Source organism: Pieris brassicae, chromosome 5 (assembly GCF_905147105.1).
Source record: "Pieris brassicae chromosome 5, ilPieBrab1.1, whole genome shotgun sequence".
Classification (NCBI taxonomy): Eukaryota; Metazoa; Arthropoda; class Insecta; order Lepidoptera; family Pieridae; genus Pieris; species Pieris brassicae.
This window is the reverse complement of record NC_059669.1, coordinates 13205349-13228777: the sequence shown is the minus strand read 5'-3', so window position 1 is coordinate 13228777 and position 23429 is coordinate 13205349. Positions and strand designations below refer to the sequence as shown.

Genomic DNA, 23429 nt, shown 5'->3' with positions numbered 1-23429 from the left:
ACTAAACCAAGATAAAAATACTTATGAACATACGCATATGCTACAGTGTTGCAATTTAAAAAGCGGTGAAACAATGCATTATTGCGTCGTTATATTGATTTGCGATAAGCCTTTATCAATGTCGTAAATATTAGCAATAGTGATAGCCAACATAATACCATTACTGTGTATCATAATATTATGACGTCGTAATATTCTTCGTGCTAATATAGTGGCGCTTCAACCCTTGTTTATTATTTTTAATAGGCATGATTAGTACTGTGACAGACTGGGGCTATCGAAATTTCGGAGATATTGTATCTAATAGGCAAGTAGATCAGCCTTCTGTGCCTAACGCACACCGTCGACTTTTTGGGTCTAAGGCAAGCCGATTTCCTCACGATGTTTTCCTTCACCATAACAGCGAATGTTAAATGCGCACACGGAAAGAAAGTCCATTGGTGTACAGCCGGGATCGAACCTACGACCTCAGGGATAAGAGTCCTACGCTGAAGCCACTAGGCTTATACTATAGTTACAATAAAATTTGCCTGCAATTTTGCATGTTATCTCTTGATCAAAATATATTTTTTTTTATTCAGCATGTTAGGAATTTGAAACAAAATGAGACATTATCATAAATAAAAAACCACATAAACAGTCAACACAAGTCTTTCAAAGTTCAGTACAGACATGATCAATGGGAATAGTTTTATAATAACCAACTCTGATGTATGAAAGAACCTATCACCAAGACGACCACTGTGTGTCAAAAAGGTATTTGCCTTTGACATACGGATTATAATATAGTAGTAAAACTATAAGTTATCGAATACTCTTAGTGTATTAATTGAAATTTAATTAATAGAACTCATTACCAATTACACAACATTAACAAATACAGCGTTATTATATGGAGTGATATCAAAATATCGTTCTGATACCAAATAAAATTAATAACATTGTTACCTAATTCATAGAAATTTTATATCGAATTAAGTATAATAGGCCTTTATTTAAGCTTAAATATTTTAAGTTAAATTTCAGGTATATAATGTATTCGTATGTATTTATAGGTTTTGTAAAATAACTTTTAAAATTTAAAAATCGAACGATATATGTCGTATTAACGCCATTTTGCTTAGTAGTAAATTAACTTTTTAATTAGTTAAAACTAAGAATTTAACCTAACACTAGTTGCCTAGTAATTACATTAAATAGAGATTCTTACCTCAAGTTTTTTAGAGAAATCCTCAGCGGCCTTATCCTGTTCCTTCTTTAGCTCTTCATTCTTTTCTAGCAGTGCCTTTCCCAGCTCCGCCGCCAACAGAAGGTCAGATTCCTTCTGCTGCAACTGGCTCCAAACATCATCTGTTTCCACGCTCGTATTACCCGCCATTTCTTTCACGTAATCTTCTAAATCCTTGTAAAATGTATCATCAGACACGCTCGACGAATTTGTAATTCTGTTCCCACTCCTACTTCTATGCTTTTTCACGTGAGCTTTATTACCCTTGCCGACAAATTCTGTCTCTGAATCAATAAAAATCGTATCAAAAGAACTATTTCTACTAATTGCACTAGATTCACCAGCCATTTATTCACACAATTCTTAACTTTGCACTATTTTCGTATAATTGTTCTTTTTGAACAACTTCTCGAATGCCTGCTGTATTTTCGCACTTTTGGGCAATTTAATTTGCTTGAAAACACTAACGGGGATGTCGAAATCCTTTTTTAATGCCATTATAAAGTTTTTACGTTCACTAGCGTATCATTTCCGTATCACGGCACTGCACTGACCGAAACTAGTTTGGCGCGGAGCTGCGCAACGAAGTTACCCAGACAACTGTGCGGACAAAACAAAGCATCGAAAAACCTTTGAGGTAGAACGGGCATGACGCGTCATAGATAATAAATCGCTAGATATGGCGCTCATAATTTATTAATGTCTATGCAAGATATGTTATTATAAGTAGAATGGGAATTCCATAAAATGTTATAAATTCATTCCCCTTTATTATTTTTAAGCTTACAAGTAAGCTTTTTAAGACAACATTTTTTAGATGATTAAGTGCAAGTGGCATATTGTGTCAAGGTTGTCAAGGTTGTCAAGTTTAATCTCGATTTGACTAGACTTATTAAATAGATTTCTTATGACTTAAAGATTCATATAAGAAAGAAGTAGGAGCTTACTATAAACGACCACAAGTAATTATTTTCTTTAGTTTATTTTGTTCCAGTGTCATAAACATTTAAAAATTTTGTCTATATTTTACGTTTATAAATTATAATAATTATAAGTATTCTGAAATACTAATTAAATATTTCTAACTATTTTCTATGAGTGTTATCTATGACAGGTATTCAATACCGTCATTTTTTTATATCTACCTTAACTTATCTTTGACTAACACACGTGTGCGAAAACGAGATAGCATTATCAAGCGTGTCCTATATTCTTCAAGTCAGACAAAGACAGATATACTATCAAGGTAATCCGAGTGAGCATAACCAGTAACAATAATTTTTATTATTTTATTTTTAATAGGAAATGATCTCACACTCACACTTATAATATACATTTTGCGATTTAAAAATTGAACCTTGAATTAATTGAATTACTCCTTGTTTGAGAACAAAAGTTCGTGTTAAATAACATAAATATATTATCTTAATGTTTATGGAAGTAGTATGTCGGTTTATTTGTACAATTTAATTGTATTCTATACTAATATTATAAAGAAGAAATATTTGTATGGAAGTATGTTTGTAACGAATTGGCTCAAAAAGAATTAAAAGTTATTAAAGAACATATCAATATCTACACGATGGCATTTTTAACATTTTAAAATTTGATAGAAATTCCGATCAAAATTCATTTTTTAATTTGCCTTCAATAGTTACCTAAATAAATGTTGATGTCATTTATTCTGTTATCAAGATGATAACAGTTTTCAATCATCTATCGGCGATAATAATCAACCAGCGATTGCTAAATACATTATTATTAAGGTATGTCCTGCATTTACTTTACCTTTATGCCAAAATAATTAAAAAAACAAATCCGTGCGAAGCCGGGACGGGCCGCTAGTTTTTATATTTCAGTAGCTACTTACAAAAATATTTGAACTTAATAATTTTGTAAAAGGTAATAAAAAATCAAGAGGTATATATAAAATACAGTAGAAAATTCAATAACGTAAGTCCATTTAAATAACATATTAATGTTGCATTAAATGAATTCAATAAAAAAGGCATGAGTCTTGTATTAGTACATAAAAAGTTACATTATGCCACTAATAGACGCTCAGTCTACCTTGTTACATTATAGCGCCTGGTGTAAAATTACGAGCAAATTTACTATGTATCGTTTTGGCAATTGATTTATTAAAAGGCTTCTATTCTTGAAAAGCCAAAACCAGCATTTCGGGACCTCTGCCGAGATAGTACAGGTAAATATTCGGGACCACAAGTAGGCAGAAAAATTGGGGCGATGCCATCAGCTGGACGTTTGTCCAAGGAAGATAGCAGACAGACCGGTCAGTGGAGGGCATGTTGTAGGCACGGTACTCCGAATCAAACCCAAAGGAGGGTCGACGGAGAATTAGTAGTTCTCTAAATGCTAGGTCAGCAGAAGATCCAACAAAAATGGTGTGAGACCATCCTAACGTCTGGTTCAAAATTTATTTATTCAATAACAAATTACATTTCATTTACATCCTGTTTAGTTTCTTGTAATATGTATTTTCGCACTTCTTGCCTACCTTATATAATTCAATACATTTTTTTTACTCACAGTGGTTGCCTGGAAGAGATCGCTCGAAAGCGATAAGGCCGCCAGTTGCCTTCCTTTTCATTTAATTATGTTCAATTTCTATTTATTCAGTTTAGTGCACAAAGCCACTTTATAATTATTGTTTTAATTGTATTCGTGTAATTGCGGGGTCCATTAGTGTCAAGTTATATATCAAGGCAGTCATGAAAATAAGTCAACGTTGTTGCTCTTCGAAGCATAATCCCATTCTTTAGTACACGTTCCTGCTTTGCAGTTGTTCCCGAAAATAAGTAATCTATCAGTAAAACATCTGTTCGTTCTCCAAGTCTTTTATTAACGTTTTTTGTTACAGTATCATCAATAGCACGATGTGCTTATACTGAAGAAGTAATCTGTCGCGATTATATTTAATAACCATTTTCATTGTGACCATTTGTTAATATTTATTTGGCACTAACTTACTGTCTACACCTATTTGCGCTGGTATCAGACTGAATACGAGCACATATCAGCCGATCACATAACGTACATAACCTAAGACTCGTAAATATATTTTAATTTTTGTATCAATAGTGGGCAATTCTAATTCTTTTCCCCTTCAAAACATTTAGAGAAGATTGCCGATTGATAATAATATAATATTTTTATGTACTATGAAGTATTATAATTTAACCGTCAGCAAATAAATATTGGACAATTGACCAATTGTGACAGATTTGACGTTAGATTTGTCACCTGAATATAGGAGTAAATAAATAATACAACTCCGTATATATACATATATTTATGGTGTATCAATTATTTTAACTGGCAACCCTCTGGAGACAATACTGGTTGATATCATGAGATAATTGGTTGCCTGGCGCGCCTTCGATATGGCTAAAAGCAAATTTTTCTCCGGCGATGATCGTGGCTTCTGTTCGACATTTGTATCTGTAAATAAAGTTTTGTATAGGGATCAATTATGTTGTTATAAAATCAACTAACATTATTAAATCCGTGTTCGTTATATTGAATTGTTTAAAAAAAACGGTTTTACGAGAATACTTTTTTCTACAAAGCGATTTCCTATAACGCGGTCCAGGTCATTTGCGTTATAGGGGGGGTTACTGTATTTTTGATTGTAAAATATTTTAAAATAACTGTTGTACGACATAAATAAAAGGTTTTATGAAAAAAAAAAGAATAAAACTGTAGACCAGTAATTCCGAAGGTGTGGCCCACGCCCAACAGGAGGAAATTTGATTGTTACGAGGGCAATTTGAATATATATATATTATATTCAAATTATTTGGAATATGAATTTCAGTTTTTCATTATGTTTTGAAAATTTCCTTACTGTATTGCATTAACAATTTCCTAGTAATTTATTCCTAAAACCATATATTATGTTTCTTTAATGCACAATAAAAATAATTATATTAAAAGTTGTATACTTTACATAAAAAGGCTAATTAAGCCTATAAGGTGAAAAGGGGGGAAAACAAAAATGGTTGGAAAACACTGACAAAGACATCTCGTCAAACAAACAAAAAATCGACAACCGCGATATCATAATAAATGCAACATACGCCGTCGATTAAAACCCCTAATATTTGCAGGTTTTACAAGCAAACACAGACAGTTCACAAGCTAGGGATCGAAACTATGATCTCCAGGATGAGAGTCCCACGCTGAAGCTAATACAGTTTTTTTTTAAATAATTAATATATAAATAATATTCTCCAAGCCATTATCTAATTCCTCCAGACGTGGATATATCTCAAAACCTACTGAACCTATATTGATGAAACCTTAACTTTGCTTGAAGAAATATATATATATTTAGTAGACATGATTTGTAGCCTAAATCATTAAACTGAAATAGGGCGACTACGCCCTTTCGAGCCTTCTGGCAATATTAGTGTTTAAGGGCGCGGTATCTGATGTGATCTCTAGCCTGTTTGCCTCATATAACATACAAAAAATATCAATTACAGTTCCTGGATGTCCCTTTATCAGAAATTTAATGATATTGCTTATATAACTTTCAAACTTAACTTATCTTTTAGTATTCATATCTCTTACCAATTTCGCCCTGACTCCACTTGGTCTTGCCCACACATTTCCAGTCGAGCGGGGCCTTACTTGAGACACTGAGGGCTACCAATGTGCTCACCACTTTATCCACTTCTAGATCCGTCACTTCCCACAGCATACCCACCACACAGGGACTGGAAGGAAAGATTGATGGAATATGGACTTTTTTACTTTATATTATAATTATACTAATATTTCAGTACTTTGGACAATGTCTAAAACTTCGAATGAATTTATTCCAAATTTAAATATGCGTTTAAAATATAAATACAAAAAAAAACCGCTTAAGACGATTCCTCAGGGACACTACCAAAAACGCGTCTTAAGCGAGAAAGCGTATTATGCGGGATATGGAAAATAATACGTACAACATATTATTATGTATTATGTTCTAATTTTGGTATATATAGGTATTAAATTATACATTTATAAATTACATTAAATACCTAGTGCAATTATAATCACATTATTTAAAAGGAAGCTCTCGTTAGAGCGCTCGGTTAGACCTCTCGGCTTGGGCTCGGGCGTATTAAACGGGATGTCGAATCGTATTAAGCGTTAAGAAATGTATGAAAATAAGTCGAAAGTTGGAAAAAGTGGCGTATTATACGAGAAATCGTATTAAGCGTGATTGTGTTAAACGGGTTCTACTGTATATATATCAGCACGTTATTAGTAACTAAGTATATTTTACAATATATATATATATATTTACATTAAATTTCACACAATAAAAAAAATATAAAACCTTTACGAGTAAAGGCGATCTTTTATAATGAATATCTTCTAAATAAAAGATTTAAAAGTAACAGAAACATATAGGTATGCGTTATTATTTAGTACATGGACAATTGAGTAAAATAATCTCTTATTTATTTAACTGTTAAACGTTAAATTTAACGGGCTAACTGGACAATTAATTCGCCATTTTAATTAAACCACCTGGTTCTTGTACGGTTCCTGGGTCATCGAAGTGCTTTACATAATAAAGGATTTTAGTTTTACTCTATATTAACCAATCGCGTACATGATATAAGAGAAATAATGAAATGTTCATAGCTGGCTGGCATAGGAGACGAATGAATGCAAAGTAACAGTTGAAGACAGTGCCTGCGTCTGGCTATACTCTCGCGTAACTCCCATGACTTTTAGTTAATTGCTGAGACGATTTAGGAAATCGCCACGCTTATAAAACCAAGAAAACCTGAGTGAGCAAAATGCCTCGGCCCGTACCATAACTATAACAAATATTATTTTTATTTGCTAATCCATTCGCCATTGTTTTACATTAGTCCAGACTGCAATTTGCACCTCGGAATTTAAAATAATAATCTATAAACTTCCATTTTCACATTTCCACTTCCAAAACAATTACTTCGGCGTCAAGTCCTATAAAATGTCGTGACCGTGTCTTAAGGGCCGTTCAAGTATTACGTAAGCACTATGCATTGTCGCAGTTTGCGGGGGGAGGGGATAAATTTCAGTAAATCTGCTTACGTAATACTTGAGCGGCCCCTTAAGATATCAAGGTGAAAGATATCAATTTTTGTTTAATATCACTATTTCCTATTCCTATTATTATTATTTTGATTAAGAGAAGAGTTCTGCTCTACACTCTCTCTATCTTACATTCCGAGACAGACTCCTGTTTGACCTAATGGATTTACAGACTACATTCGGTATTCGTCTATAATACTGTTTCCCAACATTTTTCGTGCCTTGTCCGACATTAGCTTTACTGAAATTCTTTTGATACCGGTATACTTTCCTATTTTCATTCTTCTTTCACCGTTTGCCAGGTCAGCTAGGTTTATAAAATATTTGTTTCTTTATATTATAGTACATATAGTATAGTAATATATTGTAGTTTTATTGCTCTGTCAGTTGGCAGATCTTTTATATAAATACTCACCAGCCAGCAACATGCAGGTGTTGGTGCGGGGCGGCAGGAGGCGCTCTCCCACTGGCGCCACTCAGACGCACAGATCCACATCCGGACAGTACACACACACAACGGCCGCGACACACACCGCTGCCACTACACACTGCGCCTACGCCGTCTCCATGGCCGCAGTAGCTAAGGAAATATACGTACGTAGTATATACGTTACTATATTCGCAATACTAGTCGTAATTTCTAAAAGTCGATTGTCCTAACTACACTTACAGAAAAATGTCAGCTGCGTTCAAATATTCAAGCAGTTCTCCCGGCGCTGGAGGCTCAGCCACTCGACCCTTCCACTCTCCGCACCAGTATTCTATGAAGGATTGCATACGAAGCTGCATACGCTGTAGGTCTTTGTCTGAAATTATATTACCAAAGTGGGTGTGAGTAACAAACATTACGATAACTCCGTAACATATTCGTATACATTTGACGATAATTTCAACTTGTAAGTATTGACTATCCACACAATTTGTACAGTTACACGAATTACAAATATCTATCGTCACGTTTCTTTTACGGACGTCGAGGCAGAATACAAAATTCCACCCGTATCACCTCGACGTCCGACGTTCCACGACTGAGCGTTTTTCAAGGCATTTTTGCCGCGCACTACCGCTATGTGGAACCAGCTGACCACTGAAGTATTTCCGAACCAATCCGACTTAGAATCCTTCAAGAAAAGAGCGTACCAATTCTTAAAAGGCCGGCAACGCACTCCCGAGCCCTCTGGCATTGAGTGTTCATGGGCGGCGGTATCGCTTAACATCAGGTGAGCCTCCTGCCCGTTTGACCCCTGTTTTATAAAAAAAACGATATTATCGATTTTAAGTATTTTTGCTATGCCTTTTAAAATAGTAGTCGACAAAACTGAAGCGCTGTCAATCATTTTCTATTTAATCGACACTAGTGCTCAAGCGGAAATTGTGGAACCTATTGACGATATGGACCGAAGACAGTACCACTATTAAAAATACTTAGTTCACATATGTATATTGTAATTTAAAAGTTAAATTTATTAATTAACATAGGGTTTTATTAAATGATCAAAGCCCTGTTGGTGGCTTAAGCAAGCGCCCCTCAATCCTCGTCGTGCGTTCGAATCTCACCTATGGACTTTTTTCTATATGGACATTTTTAACTCTCAACATGACAATGACGAAACAGATACATCTGAGACCGAGACCTAAAAGTTTGTAGTGGCACCCGTTAGATAGATAATTATTTTTTATATTATTGTTGATCTTAAACATTCATTTGAATGAAATGACTAACGATATTAAGGCCTAGAAGATTTTAAATATTTAAATTTTCTTATTTATGTATTAATTTTTTCTTCTTTCGAGTTAAAAAAGATGTTAAAAAATCAATGGCAACAATTTGTTAATCTAATAGTCAAGTATAGGTGATCAGCCTTTTGTGCCAAACGCACGCCGTCACTTTTTGGGTCTAAGGCAAGCCGGTTTCCTCGCGATGTTTTCCTCCGCCGTTCGAGCAAATGTTAAATGCGCACATAGAAAGAAAATCCATTGGTCCTAAGCCGGGGATCGAATCTACGACCTCGGGGATCAGGGTCGCACGCTGAAGCCAAATCTGCTTGTTTTGATTTACTGGTAGAAATATTATATAATTATTAAACAACAAAATCTGTAAAGAACATACTTTCTTGCCCAAAACTACTGAAAAACCCAAATCGAAATTTCATAAATAAAAGATAAATATGCGAAATAGACTCACCAGGATTTATAACATATCTGCCGACCTCTGACTTTGTCAAAAAATATCCGTCAACTATGCTATCTTCATGCGTCTTGTACAGGAAGTAGAGGAAGTGAATGTTTTCCATCCGGGTGATGGGATGCGGGTTCAGAGCTGGTAAAGATTCCCATGGAAATGAATCTAGTAGCTGCAGAAAGAAAATACATTTGCAGGATTAAGTATCTTTACTAACACTTTTCAGAATACGTAATTATCGCAATGGCCATGGCAACGCAATGGCTGGCCATGCGTGATACTCGTGAACATGTGCTACTTATGGTGACTGGTCGTACTTGAATTCGTGTATGCGGTGATGTTAGTTATTTCGACTATGTATTTGCGTGTTGTTCCCACGACAATGTAAGTGCGTGCTTCTATTTCATCATGCCTAGTGCCTACTGCTGATAGAGAACAAATCTTTGTTTTTTTATCAATATTCATTAACTATTAATTACTTAAAGATGTCACGAGAAACATGGTGTAATGGTTGCAGCTCCTTACAAATGTTGTGTAATACAAAATAAGATTTTATTGCCAGTTCTTCTCTTCCGTTCTACGCCCTTGATTTGAGAACTGACAGTAAATGTAAAATTAGAAGCATTAAATATATATTTCTTTATTGACGTTCATAAGTGTACATTGTTTTACCTAAATGAACTTATGAACATTACTCCAAACAGTTCATGCCTTTTAATTTTTTAATAAGTTGGATGCCGATAAAACTGGAAGTGTGAATTTATCTTGGTAACCGAACTAAGTAATCTAATTTAATGTAAGAGGTTCTTTCCTCGCTCGAGGAATAAGTATCGCGCGAGAAAATGCTGCCAGCGTCAAAGGTACACTGACACAGGGACCAAACTTTTTAAATTTGTTTCAATTTTTATTATAACTATGTAGGTTAAGAAAATTGTAAATACTGTATATTTTATTGTTATGATTTAATATAATATGTATTACTAGTAAGATCTATTGTGTATTAATGTGATGGCCTTACAAGAAGGTATTACATTGGTCTCACAACTTCTTACAGTAGAAGAACTGAGTAACAAACAAACTGTTTTTTTACAAGTTATGGTTTTCCCATTTCTCTTTACTTAACATCAAAATGTTGTTTTTTTTTAGAACATACGGGCAGGCTTATTTGATGTTATGTGATGCAGCCGCCCATGGACACTCTCAATGCCACAGGGCTGGCGAGTGCGTTGCCGGCCTTTTAAGAATTGGTACGCTCTTTTCTTGAAGGACCCTAAGTCGAATTGGTTCGGAAATACTTAGTGGGCAAATGATTCCACATAGCGGTGGTGCACGGAAAAAATTGTTGGTAAAATAAACATTTCATACCTCATCAACAATCAAAATGACAGGGTGTCGCTTTGTTTCCCTAAAATCTAAATCATCCTTTATCTTCATTGCCACTTGAGAAAACGCCTTGATACCATCAACCACACTGAACTTGTGAATTTCTTCAAAACACTTTGACAAACACTTCAAGCACAATTCACTAGAGAATCTAAAATCACTATCACAATCTAAACACTTTATATCACGTTTAAAAGTCCTTAATTCTTCAGTGTCGCCATGTTCCGTCAAAATCTGCCGGATGCAAGATTTAATTTGTTGTGATGACAACACTGGTGAGCAGTCCATGAGGTTGTATAGCAGTATTTTCTGTTTGTTTGTTAGTTTTATGAACCTGTAATGAGAAGTAAAGAATTTGAATTTTACTTTAACCCACAGACTTAGTATAATTTTTTTTAACCAAAGTGTCAGTCACCGGAAACTGAAAGTAAAAATTAGTTTATGTACTTTGAGACATAAACTCAAATTCTAGATATTATTCCCAAGTAGATAGTTACATTATACTATTATGTAGAAAAATATGTACCCCCAATCACAAATGGCTGAGTCAACATAATGGATTATTTTATTTTTCAGTTTTGAATCCACTAACTTTCCCATGAGAAGGGAGCACCATCCACCAAGCCACTCCTTATCCATCATGTTTAAAACACCCTGAAATTTATTATTATAAATAAAATAAAAAAAATTCAGTAATTATATCTATAGTTAATATAAATATATCTACTGGTATGAGCATAATATGGTTTTCCTCATAAGGTATGTTTTTGGCTGTTTTACTATAGAAAAAGTTTTTTCAACAAAAATATTTTTTTAAAACAATATAAATGTTATATTTTTTATATGTTCCTACCTGTGCCCTGCTTATTTGCCCTGCCATATATTTTTAATTTGAATCCGTAGTTTCTGACAATTACAACTGAGGAAAGCTTTCAGAAGGTTTCAAGAGGAAATGCAGCATCAATTGATATGTGAAATATATTTTTAAACTGGTTCAGCACTTTTACAGAAAGAAAAACAAGTAAAGTATGCATTGGATATTGGAAAATAATAAGGAATATCTTTTACCTTCATTCGTAGATCAATATCATCCCTCTTACTCCAATAATTTTTTATCAGTCTTTTATTGTTCAGATATTGAGCACTCTCTATGGTCTTAAAGTTATCATCCAACAGAGAATAAAGTTCTTTAAATAGGGGCTGTTCTCCTTCTGTAATAAAAGTAAAAACTAATGACAATCAAAAATGATGAGAAAAGTATAACTATGACAACAATATGTTGAGGTAGATTACTACTAAATAGCTTGTTTATTAAATAATAACTAAGTGTTAATGGAATATAAATAAATAGTGAGACTGATGATGAGTTTACCCTCTTCATTATGATAATTAAAAGCATTACCTTTAGTAACATTTGCTGGTATTAAAACAGACATTGGTTTGTCGACATAATCATTTGTAAACATTGTTATGAATATGGAACTAATATCAGTTTTGAACTCATCAAATGGTTTTACATTCTCCTCAGGGTTGTACCGAGAGGTTAACTGTATAACAGTCCATTCTGAAAAATTAAAATTGTGTATTTCATTACTGCTACATCAAACTTTTTTATTTATTGCTTAAAAATATCAGTAATTATCTAATCAATAATTTAATTTTTTTTATAAATATTATATCACTTGGACAGTGGTTCCCAAATTATATTGCACAAATTATTATTTTTCCCTCACAAAACACTAATCAGACTGTTAGTATATAACTCAAACTTACTTACAAAGGAACACAAGACAGATAGCAAACAATTTTTGCCTATTAGTGTCACAACTTATAAAGCCTATATAACACTGTAATTAAAGAACTGAACACTGGATCTATAAATAATACATATCAAATCAAAAATTACCTTTTGGTAATTCATCTAAAATCATAAGTAAATTCTTAACATTGTTATGAGTACCAAATCTAATATATTTTTTATGAAAGGGCATTTCTAGATTTTCTTGTATTGAAGAAATGTGACTCTCGCATCCCACATCTTTTAAAAACTCCTCTAAATATTTGTCTTCTTTTTTTCTGAAAAATATACAATATATTTAAAGTGAAGGAACCTATTTTGAGGTACAGACTACCAGCATATTCATCACTTAAAACAAACTTATAATACATTAATTTTACTTACAAAGGTGTTGGACTTATTTTATGAATTGACTTTGTGAAGAGGTACATTAACTTTAAGGCATCAATTCCTGAAACATTGAATATTTAGGACCACATATAAATAATATTTGCATTGAACTGCAACGAATGAAGCAAACAATAAGTATAGTTATTAGCTTTCTTGTTCAAACTTCAATAAGTAGTTTTTAAAACATGTATATATGCTACCTGGGTCTGTACTTGTGACATTTTGTTGGTCATCCCTATAAACAGCTAAACTCCTTACAGCCACTGATACAGATTCACTAAAATGAAATCCATAATCTTCCTTATTTTCTACTAAGCACTCTTCACCATTAAGTCTTCGTCCACCTGATGATAATGCTTTACAATCATTTTATAGTATTAGGGCATTTTAACTAATTGACCAAAAGGTTAATAATTAAATTTTAAATTTATCGATATATTATTAATCTTTGTATAGATACTGTAAAGCCTAGCACAATTGCAATATTAATAAAAGTACTTACTCTGATAATTTGCACTACATGGCATGGGGGGCATACTTTCCATAAATTCATTCAGAATTTTCTTATAAACAGGTGCCTCAAATTCATTTTCATCAAATATATCAAAGTCTTCCATCTTTAATAAAGTTTATGCTTAAATGACTGTAACTTAAATAAATAATATAATATAAATTTTCATAAAAAGTATAAGGAATTTCATAAGTTTACTTGAATATATTTGTTTTTAAGAAGATTGCATTTTAAAAACTAAAGCAGTTTGAAATTTGAATTTTAAATCTATTACTTAAACCATCTATAAACTGACAGAGACAGTTGACACTACAATGATACAGAATACCGTTTATATTACACATTTTAATAGAGAATGATTTCAAACAAAAGATTTAACAGAAGCCTGTGTAAGTTTTGAAATACTCCATTAATAATATAATTATTTCCCATTGGTTAATATACCACTCAAGTTTTGATAACAACCATTACGGTAGATCCAAACAGACAAAACCGTTGGAAAAGGCAGGTATTACATAAATAGGATATCATATACATTCTAGTACCAAATATAATGAAAGTGAAACAATTAGTTTCATTTGCAGAAATTTGCAGTAATTTTTATGTTTGACGGCCGAGACAAATACATGTAGGTTATATCGATGACTCGTCAGGAGACTTAATGAATGAGAAGTATGTTAATTCTATTTTAATTTCTCAATTACAATGCGAACCGCGTGCGATGTGGAGTAACTACTTCATAATAATATTTATTTAGGTACATAGGAAACTTTCACACAGTTGCATTTCCTGTTAGATTATAATATATGTATGTAATGCATAAAATGAAAGAGAAAATATATTTTTTTATAAAACAATGTTTTATAAGAAAATACGTTTACAAGATTAAAAAAACCTCATACTTCGTCACATTCTACAAAGAATTTAAAAAAATAACCTTATAAAATTACAGTTCAGTTTGTAAAGTCAATGATTTTAAATTTTATATTTAACTGTAATTAAATAAGAACTTAAAACATAAACGTTTTAATTAATTGTCACAATTGTTCTATCGCCTTCCTCACAAAAAACAGATGATTTTCATTAATAAGAATAATAATAAATTTACTAAGCCATACTTACCACTTCTTACTAACTAGCTAGTAGCGACTTATTACTTTTGCGTATATATATGGACTAAGGTACTTCTATAGAAAGTGCATTCATCAGAACTGTTTTACATATAAAATCGTACAATTTCAATAAAAAAAATCACTATTTGGTTTGTATTTAAGCTCCTAATAATTTACCTAAAACATAGTAAGCAACGAATATCAACGATACAGGTAATACGTAGATAATTAAAATTACATTATATAGTAAGCTTTTTATTCTAATTAAGACTATAAGAAACCTAACAAGTGCTAAAACGTCTCACTGAACGCCGCAATATCATATACAAAATTGGCTTACCAATACATAGTTACTGACCGTGACTTCATATGTTCTAGAATATAATTTCTGTTTGAGATTTTTAGTATGCTGTAGGTACCGACGCCAATGCTCGAATTAATTAATTACGTTTTTACTCTTTTATTCGTCAATTACAATCCTGTCGCCAGTACTTGGTGTAATATACACTATTAACGATAAATGAAACGAAAATTGTTAGCCAATAAAATTACGATAGTGAGCCCTGCTGCCCTTAATTCAAACATTAGACAATTTCTTAGTAAGACTATTACAATTTTAAGGCCCTATTTACTGTTCTTGCTCCTTGTATGAAATTTACTATGAAGTTTAAAAATAAATGGTGGTAGGTAGAAATAAAAATATTACAATATTTTAAAAAACTTTATTGAATTACATTAACATAAACGCGTTAAATAAACTTCTATAAGTTAGAAATTTAATAGGTAAGAACCTTAATTTGACTAAAACAATTGCTACTTATAATAAAATTAAGTGGCACTTTTAAATTTTGACGATTCTACTAAAGTGAAAACTAAGGCACGAAAATAGGATTGCAAAGTTGCCAAAACAGTGAGAACTTGCTAATTATAAATACTGCATGATTAATATAAAATGGAAATACAAATCAGAATACTGATGTGTCAACCTATTAGGTTAATAAATACAAGCAAACTAGTAAGTAAAGCGTAATATAATCACTAATTTTTACTTTGTGTAACACAAAAATAAACTATTCGACAGATTTTAACATGCTTAGTACTACGTTCAATACAAATTTGAATTAAATACTTTTGGGTTCCATATACCGTGGAAGGCGGGTATTTTATTAACAAACACAGATTGTTCTAATCAGAGACAAAACTGTTTTACAAATTAATAACTTAGATTGATTTAGCTACCATTTTATAAAGTATGTAAATCCTTGGATATGATATAAAGGCACAAAATAAGGTATTTCTTGAAAACGCCCTTCAAGTATTCCCAATATCTAGTATAAAACTTTTCAACGATCCAAATTACTTTCGTTATCCAAGCACCACAACTACATTTTCAGTATTCCTTAAAACTAACATCTATATCTAATAATATTTAGTTAAATATTTGAACAAAACCTTATTTTATACTTAACTATTATTGCCATTTTATTCAGTAGCTATAAAGTGAATTGTAGTGATAAAAACAATGCACCAAAACGTAAACTTACAAAATGCTTGACCATTAGGAATTTACCAAGATTAGACTAAAATATATCTCGGTTATCTTATTTACAAGTCAACACAGATCGTGAAAAAATCCAAGGCCAAATTCTATCACATACAAGTTCGAATTGCTAACTAGGCAATAACATAAATATTAACTCTACTAGAAACAACAGCAGATACTGATAATTCCAATCGAAGGAATTAAGTAGCCGTATTATGCGCGTAACCATTGCATTTATTCGAGTATACACGCACGTCCTCGCTCAAATGAACACGGCGTGGGCGACCATACTCTCATCAATGTTTAATTTATTCAATCTTGAACAAATACACCGTATCCCCGTTAAACTAACGTAAAAACATCCGATATAACGGTAATAACTTAAACTACGTATAAACTGAATTGATCACAAACAGGGAGTATCGAAATTATTAGTGGCACTCAGAAAATGGAAGTTTGGTTGCGAGAAGATCAAGACATGTTGATACCTACCCTCTTACTGAAGGGCGTAGCGTCTATTGTCCGTTCGTTCAATTTGTCCTCTTCTCTAAAATGAATTCTGGTGATCACAATATCACCTGTGCTTAGGGTCTGGGATCCAACTTCTGCCTTCTTGATCTCTTCAACTTTATTGTCAGTAGAGTCATGACACTTGCAGCAACAATTTTTTCCTTCGTCTCCTAAGTTCAAAATTTGGCTCAGATTTGACCAATCTTTATTCTTGAGCAGAGGCAAAGTCTGTTCCATTGTTTGAGAAAATTTATCTTCCAACTCACCGCTTAAGGGTGCGACTGCTGATAAAATTGCCTCTAAACGGTTGATTTTTTCTACTTTGTCCATGTTTACATCTGACAATATTTCATCCATCAATTGCATAGATTCTGTGAGACTAGGAGGCTGTGAGTGTGGAGACGACATTGAGTCGGAAGGGTTTGATTCTAAGCTCTGCATTTCATTTTCTTTATCATCATCATCAGAATCACTGTCCTTATCTTGTCCAATAGCCTCTAGTTTCTCCAGCTTTTTTGATATCTTGTGACAACCCTTAAGCTTTTCTTTCTCTTCTTCTGTTAACTCTAAATACCTTAATAATCGGATTTCCCTGTTGCTGAGCACAATATTCTTTGTAGTCTCAGCTAACTTTTGTTTTAATTCTCCAACTTCTGTGTTAATTTTTCTTTGCCTCTTGCGTAATTTGACCTCTGTTGGCTGAATGTGCATAAATACTTGCTCATTGCTTAACTCCTCAAATAACTGTTGATTTTCAGATTTAATATTGCTTGACATAAAGGTGTAAATAGCAGGATTTACTAAAGACAAAACATCAGAGGCGGCATAGATAATCATGTCTTTTGTTAGTGGTCTCCTTGCCCAATATCTTTGGTCTCTTCTGTAAACATTTTTTAATTGTTCCTTCATTGGATTCATTGGTGCATTATATAACTCACATAGAGCATTGAGACTCAAATTTTTGACTTTGTAAACGGGTACATTTTGATGCTGTAATTGAAGCACTGCATGACCTGCTTGTGTATCAAATACATTCTTCAAAGTAATTTCAAACTGATTGTGCAAATTAACTGAGTCATTCCTACAATCATGTATAATTTTAATGACATTTTCACTCTCTAACAAGTCCTTTATTTTACCTTCTATTACCATATTCGGACAAGCCAAAATATCTAAAATGTATACTTCTCCATTCATAGTAGCAATTTGACATAATGTCAAAACACCTTTAAGGCCCAAATTTATTCCTTCACAATCAAATGAGACTATACTTTTTCCAGTACGTTTTGTATTCATTATACTATCTATTAATGTAGCACTTTCTCGAGCACTGGCTATAACAGTTGTACTTTGTAGCACCTTTTGTCTCCAAGCTTCTCCCACCAAATTATTTCGCACATTAACCCCATTTAATTCTTCTGAGCACCGAGCATTTAAATGATTATTCACCCTGTCTCTGACCATATTCTCTGCCAGATTTTTAATAACAATTGAATTTATCCTTTGCTTTAGTGTTTGATTAGCAATATTTGCTTGGGTAGCTCGGGGAGATTCTACAGGACTGAGTATTCTATTAGCAGGACTTCTTTTACCATCTGACGGTGTAGGGCTAGGTACAATTGGAGGAAGTGGAGAGGGTGGTTGTTCTTTTTCCTCAACAGGCTTTGGTGTTTCAGTCTTAACTTTAGGTTTTGCATTAAGATACATAACAGGTATTTTTGGTTTGCTTATCAATGTGACAAGATTTGATTGTACATGGAAACTATCAGAGAATAATTTTAAGAAAGCAGTCAAATCTGCTGGAGTTTTAAACATTTGATACCAGTACTCTTGAGGAAATCTTGACACAATCAAATGAAATAGCTGATCCACCATAACAGGCCCCTTAGCCTCAATACATTGAGCTACATAGTCTAACAATTGTTGTGCTGTATCTGTATTTATGTTAGCAACGGGTAAATTGTGAAATTGTTCATTGTTACTATGTGCATTTTCTCTCCTATGATTATCACTGACTAGAACAACATTATCATCAATTATTTGAAATATGTCTGGGTGCTTCATAAGGAATTCTTTGAACTCTTTAATGCGTTGGCCGGAGATGTGTCGTACCTGTGGTGAGGCCTGGCTCCTGTGACCCAAAAGACTTTTAATTGGCACCTCAGTTCCTTCGCCATACTGCACCATTTTGCCCGCGAAGTATTCTTTAGCTTCCTCAATGTAGTCGTTGTTAGAGGAAGCACCAGCACCGGCGGGGCACCTCTGAAACGTGTTGATATCAACATAGTCCCCGTCTATGCTGAACAACGCTGGGTACTGGGTGAGGAATTTCTTTAGACCCGACTGTGACCCACCAGCGATCTGGCGCATCTCTTTAGTGAATCCCTTGGCACCAAACTGACAGGAAAGATCGTGCAACGTTCTCGGCTCGCCTTTATCGAGCAGGCGCTCCACGAAGAATAATAGAGTGAGGTTTCTAGCGAGCTCATATTCCATTGATTCCATTTCCCAACAGTTGGTGCCAATGTGCTTCTTACACTAAAAATTTCTACGTATATGTGTCACCCACAACACCATGAAATTATTTCTAAATCAGAGAGTAAAGAAAGAAGTGACGTGAGATTAAAGAAGAGCAAAATATATCGCATAGACTACTGAAAATCTTATAAAACTCAGCACAGATAATTAAATATTTTCTATACATCCAAAGAAGATTCGTTATCGGTAAAACAAAATCATTCAAGAAGGCAAAATTTATCAAAATCAGCTGGGTGATTTCAATATTCATAAGAAAATAGGCGAAGCATTTTATTATTGAATTCTGAATGGAGAGCGATCATTGTCTTTGAATTTTATTTTCCATTTAATAATTAACTTGAAGAACTAAGTATTATGAAAAGAGTGCTTCTTTTGATACAAAGTTTTGTTTTGAGTAATGCTTAATATTTATTTAGTAGTTTAAAACAGTGAACATTTTGCCCTATTGCTAGGATCTTTAGAACAATGTAGTTTATATCGATATATGAATACTCAAAACACCAAAATGGGTACAAATAAAATAGTTTATGGCAATAGTTTTGTCTTTATGCCAATTTCAAGTAACAAAATAGTTTTTTACAAAAATGAGAATGTTTTTCTTTTCTTAGTACTTGTCTACTGTCAGAATTTAGACAACTCTCTGTCCTAACTCATAAGTGATAAGTCGACTTTTGACGGAAGCCGGAAACCGAAATAATTAAATAATTTTTGTGGGAGTTTTTTTTAGTTATCGCATATTCCATTTTAATTATAGAGACTAATTGTATATTTCATTTCGACAGTGTGCACTACATTAAACACAAATTGTGAACGTATTACATACAAAGTATCTAGAGCAATTAATTAAACATTATGGTAAGCTATTAAGTGTTAATCCGCGAATAAGTTTGTCATTAATCTTGTAGAAGTTGAAGCCTAGTTTAATTAAATCAGTTCCGAAAGCACATTATCTTTCTTCTATTTACATTTTGTATGTAGCTTTTTAAATAAACTCTAACATTTCAGTTGGTATTAGTCCTTGGTGATTTGCACATTCCACACCGTTGCAGTAGCTTACCTGCCAAGTTTAAGAAGCTGTTGTTGCCTGGTCGTATACAACACATTCTCTGCACTGGTAATCTATGTACTAAAGAGTCATATGACTATTTGAAAACACTTGCCAGTGATGTACATGTTGTTAGAGGAGATTTTGATGAGGTAAGTGTAATAAATATTTTGTGGCCTTTAGAGATTAGTGAAACTTTCTACATCAGATTAGTTTTAAAAATTGGCTGGATGATAATTCATACAGGCTAGTTTGCAATAACTTGTTTATAATTTTTAGCTACGGGCATTAGGCAATGTAACTTTCTAATAATCCTAATACTATTTCAGAACACCACATATCCAGAGCAAAAAGTTATAACAGTTGGTCAGTTCCGAATTGGTCTTATTCATGGTCATCAAGTTGTGCCATGGGGAGATGAAGAATCTTTAGCTTTAATACAGCGTCAGCTAGATGTAGATATATTAATCTCAGGGCATACCCACCGGTTTGAGGCCTATGAACATGAAAATAAGTTTTATATAAATCCTGGCTCAGCAACTGGTGCATACAATCCTATGTTCAGGTAAAAAAAAATAATATATGCTCATACATTGCATACTAGTGTCTGGTATGTAGTCTCTATAATATGATCTGTTCTTTAAATGAAAAGCCCTAATTTTGATAATCTGAAACTAGAATAATATTTTTATATATATAAAAATGTTGTGTGTTGTACTTTTTATATGATGCATACATAAAGTTACTTTTAAAATTGACTTAATTACTTGTATCTTGATTTGTAAGGCTATTACTTTTATTTTAAATTTATTTGAGATATTATTTAAAAGCTGAAAATGAGTTTCATCTTGTTTTATTACATTATTTCCAATGTATATTCCTTTTAAAAACAAAACACTCCACTACACAGTATATGTATACAGCATGCAGAAACACTTGTAAATAGATAACTGAAGGGCTAGTTTATTATTATTTATATGACTTTTTTGAATGTATACTGCATGTCCACACTTTCACGTATGTTGAAGTGGTACTTACGTACCTAGGTCTTCTAGTTGTCGACCTGCAGGTATCTTTTGTATGTATATTTTTGTTAGAAACATATTTTATTTCTTTTTGCTTGTAATAAATAAATATTGTAGTTAAGGAAAAGCTGATTCCTGGCACAAGTGTCTACATGACACTTAAAGGAGTGTCTGTACGCCGGAATGTTCTGTAAATATTTTTGATAATACTGCAATAAATAAATAATTTTTATTTCAGAAATGCCACTCCATCATTTGTGTTAATGGACATCACTAGCTCGACTGTTGTGACATATGTGTATAAACTGCTTGGTGATGAAGTGAAAGTAGAAAGAATTGAATATAAGAAAGCTTAAACAGTTATATTTTGTAATCTTAAGAATAATAGATTAAGAAATGGAAATCTTTATTCAAATGTAATCAAATTTTATTTACTGATATATGAATTATTATTTTTATTTAAGGTTGGACTAGTTCATATGAAAAAGTTTAGACATGTTACCAACATGGCAATAAATAAAAAATAATTATATGCAGGTTCATGAATAAAATAATAATCTTGTAACAGGTGAAATGTGGGCAAAAATGCACTTTAAGTAGAACAATGTCTATAACGACCGTGCCATCTTCACCTTACACGCGTAGAACTATATTAAAAAATCAGTTCATATCTTTTTATTGTTTCCTTTCGTCACTCAAATACAAATTGAATTGTTAACTTCTGAGTTTTAGAAGCAACTTAAATATTATGTTACTTATGTTTATCTATATTTAAAACGACTTGATAATTATAATGGCAATACAATAGTTTGTGATGTTTAGAATCTGTTGGTGTTGGTAATTGTAGTATAATTTCATTGTATTCTTGATAAAATCTAAAATCGTAAGAGATTACTTCGTAAAATCAATTTTTATTATTATATCACAACATTATACTCCAACTTAAGAATTGTTGACGATTTATGCGTTAAACATGCCTTTTAACCCGAAATAATTATGTTGCGCGGGGAATTGGATCTCAGGTACGTACTGTACAAATAAACTACAAAGGACCTTATATGAAATAAATTCGTAATAAACAAAGGCATTTTTTGTTTAAAATTAAAATTAAATTAAATAACGCTACTATAAAAGCGAGTTTGCAAATTATATGTTTATTGCCACAACAACCACAAGTGTATGATCGTATACAATGTAGATTACATGAAACCTATGTCATGGTCACATGGTCCGTTTTATAAGGAAGGATTTCTAAATACTTTTTATATTCCATATGAATAAATATGTTTATTTATTTTGTGGGTTTTATTTCAATTATACAATTAGGGCCAGATGATCACCAGGATTTTTTTCGGCGTCGGGGCAGAACCCCATTGCCTACTGGTGAAATAACCCGTGAGGTTATCTCCCGAGCGCAATAAGTGGTCCCTTCCTAGTGGGAGTGCCATACTGTTGCCTTCGGGCTTCTACCAAATGGACTGGCATGACTGGGGCAGTACCACTGTCTCACAGATAACCGGCGTGAAGTGATGCAATGGGATCAACCTGTTGTACACGCGTTTCATGCGGTGAGTGGGATTCACTTAGCCGAATCGAGCGAGCCTGATGGCCAATGGTGGATGTGCTGCGTACTCCCGTTTACATCCGATCCCTAAAAAAGGCGATCACTCGGATACGTCCAAATATCGCCCAATCCTTGTTCTCTAATCTCAAACTCAAAATAACTTTATTCATATAGGTAAACAAGTTAGAAAAGAAGTTAAATTAATTGTAAATATACATTTACGCTCTACGCCCTCGACTTGCGAACTGGTACTGAGAGCTGGCTTTTCCGCCACTTTTAGGATCATTTAAATATTTGTCAAATTTATAAAAAAGTTTTATTTATTAATTTACGTTTAGAGAGGGATTTATTAAGTGATAATTCTCTAATTTCGCTTGGGAGGTTGTTGTAAAAACGAATAAAATAAAAGGAGTGGTTTATCTTCTGGAACCTGGTTTGTCGTTCACTCAATTTGGTTCTGTTTCGAGTATTATACTGGTGAAAGTCACCATTTGA

At 33.0% G+C, this 23429-nt stretch overlaps 4 protein-coding genes across 7 annotated transcripts in view; 1 reads left to right on the top strand and 3 right to left on the bottom strand.

The window, feature by feature from the left end:
- LOC123709607 (bicaudal D-related protein homolog) overlaps positions 1 to 1833 on the bottom strand; it is a 75648-nt gene extending 73815 nt beyond the window's left edge. Inside the window, exon 1 of the mRNA XM_045661045.1 lies at positions 1211 to 1833. Coding sequence (XP_045517001.1) covers positions 1211 to 1576 — 366 coding nt within the window. The 5' untranslated portion in view covers positions 1577 to 1833. The remainder of the gene's footprint in view (positions 1 to 1210) is intronic.
- Positions 1834 to 4522: 2689 nt separating this feature from the next.
- On the bottom strand, positions 4523 to 15287 carry LOC123710322 (separin). Of its 4 annotated transcripts, XM_045662142.1 has the most exons (14): positions 15050 to 15287; positions 13589 to 13735; positions 13287 to 13442; positions 13081 to 13147; positions 12805 to 12974; positions 12301 to 12462; positions 11967 to 12109; positions 11425 to 11552; positions 10881 to 11232; positions 9519 to 9687; positions 8004 to 8139; positions 7749 to 7913; positions 5825 to 5970; positions 4523 to 4690 (listed from the first exon to the last, which is right to left on the bottom strand). In XM_045662142.1, the coding sequence occupies exons 2-14, from the start codon at positions 13701 to 13703 to the stop codon at positions 4542 to 4544; spliced, it is 2058 nt and encodes a 685-aa protein (XP_045518098.1). In that variant the 5' UTR covers positions 13704 to 13735; positions 15050 to 15287; the 3' UTR covers positions 4523 to 4541. The 4 variants fall into 4 exon arrangements, with proteins under 4 accessions (XP_045518098.1, XP_045518097.1, XP_045518099.1 ...); XM_045662141.1 differs by lacking the exon at positions 15050 to 15287 and having other exon boundaries at positions 13589 to 13827; XM_045662143.1 differs by lacking the exon at positions 15050 to 15287 and having other exon boundaries at positions 13287 to 13430; positions 13589 to 13827.
- Positions 15288 to 15417: 130 nt separating this feature from the next.
- LOC123709594 (egalitarian protein homolog) lies at positions 15418 to 19398 on the bottom strand. The gene has a single exon (XM_045661021.1). The coding sequence runs from the start codon at positions 19265 to 19267 to the stop codon at positions 16724 to 16726; it is 2544 nt and encodes an 847-aa protein (XP_045516977.1). The 5' UTR covers positions 19268 to 19398; the 3' UTR covers positions 15418 to 16723.
- Positions 19399 to 19932: 534 nt separating this feature from the next.
- LOC123710294 (vacuolar protein sorting-associated protein 29) lies at positions 19933 to 22665 on the top strand. The gene is made up of 4 exons (XM_045662099.1): positions 19933 to 20155; positions 20306 to 20497; positions 20675 to 20910; positions 21609 to 22665. The coding sequence occupies exons 1-4, from the start codon at positions 20153 to 20155 to the stop codon at positions 21724 to 21726; spliced, it is 549 nt and encodes a 182-aa protein (XP_045518055.1). The 5' UTR covers positions 19933 to 20152; the 3' UTR covers positions 21727 to 22665.
- The last annotated feature ends 764 nt before the right edge of the window (positions 22666 to 23429 follow it).

Bases quoted from the DNA above. Each gene is read 5' to 3' on its own strand.
- LOC123710322 (XM_045662142.1), bottom strand. From the start codon at position 13,703: ATGGAAGACTTTGATATATTTGATGAAAATGAATTTGAGGCACCTGTT. The intron at 13,443-13,588 runs GTAAGTACTTTT...ATGATTGTAAAG, and splicing joins ATGTAGTGCAAATTATCAGA to CATTATCATCAGGTGGACGA. The intron at 7,914-8,003 runs GTAAGTGTAGTT...ATATTTCCTTAG, and splicing joins AACGCAGCTGACATTTTTCT to CTACTGCGGCCATGGAGACG.
- LOC123709594 (XM_045661021.1), bottom strand. From the start codon at position 19,267: ATGGAATCAATGGAATATGAGCTCGCTAGAAACCTCACTCTATTATTC.
- LOC123710294 (XM_045662099.1), top strand. The intron at 20,498-20,674 runs GTAAGTGTAATA...ATACTATTTCAG, and splicing joins TTAGAGGAGATTTTGATGAG to AACACCACATATCCAGAGCA. The intron at 20,911-21,608 runs GTAAAAAAAAAT...TTTTTATTTCAG, and splicing joins GCATACAATCCTATGTTCAG to AAATGCCACTCCATCATTTG.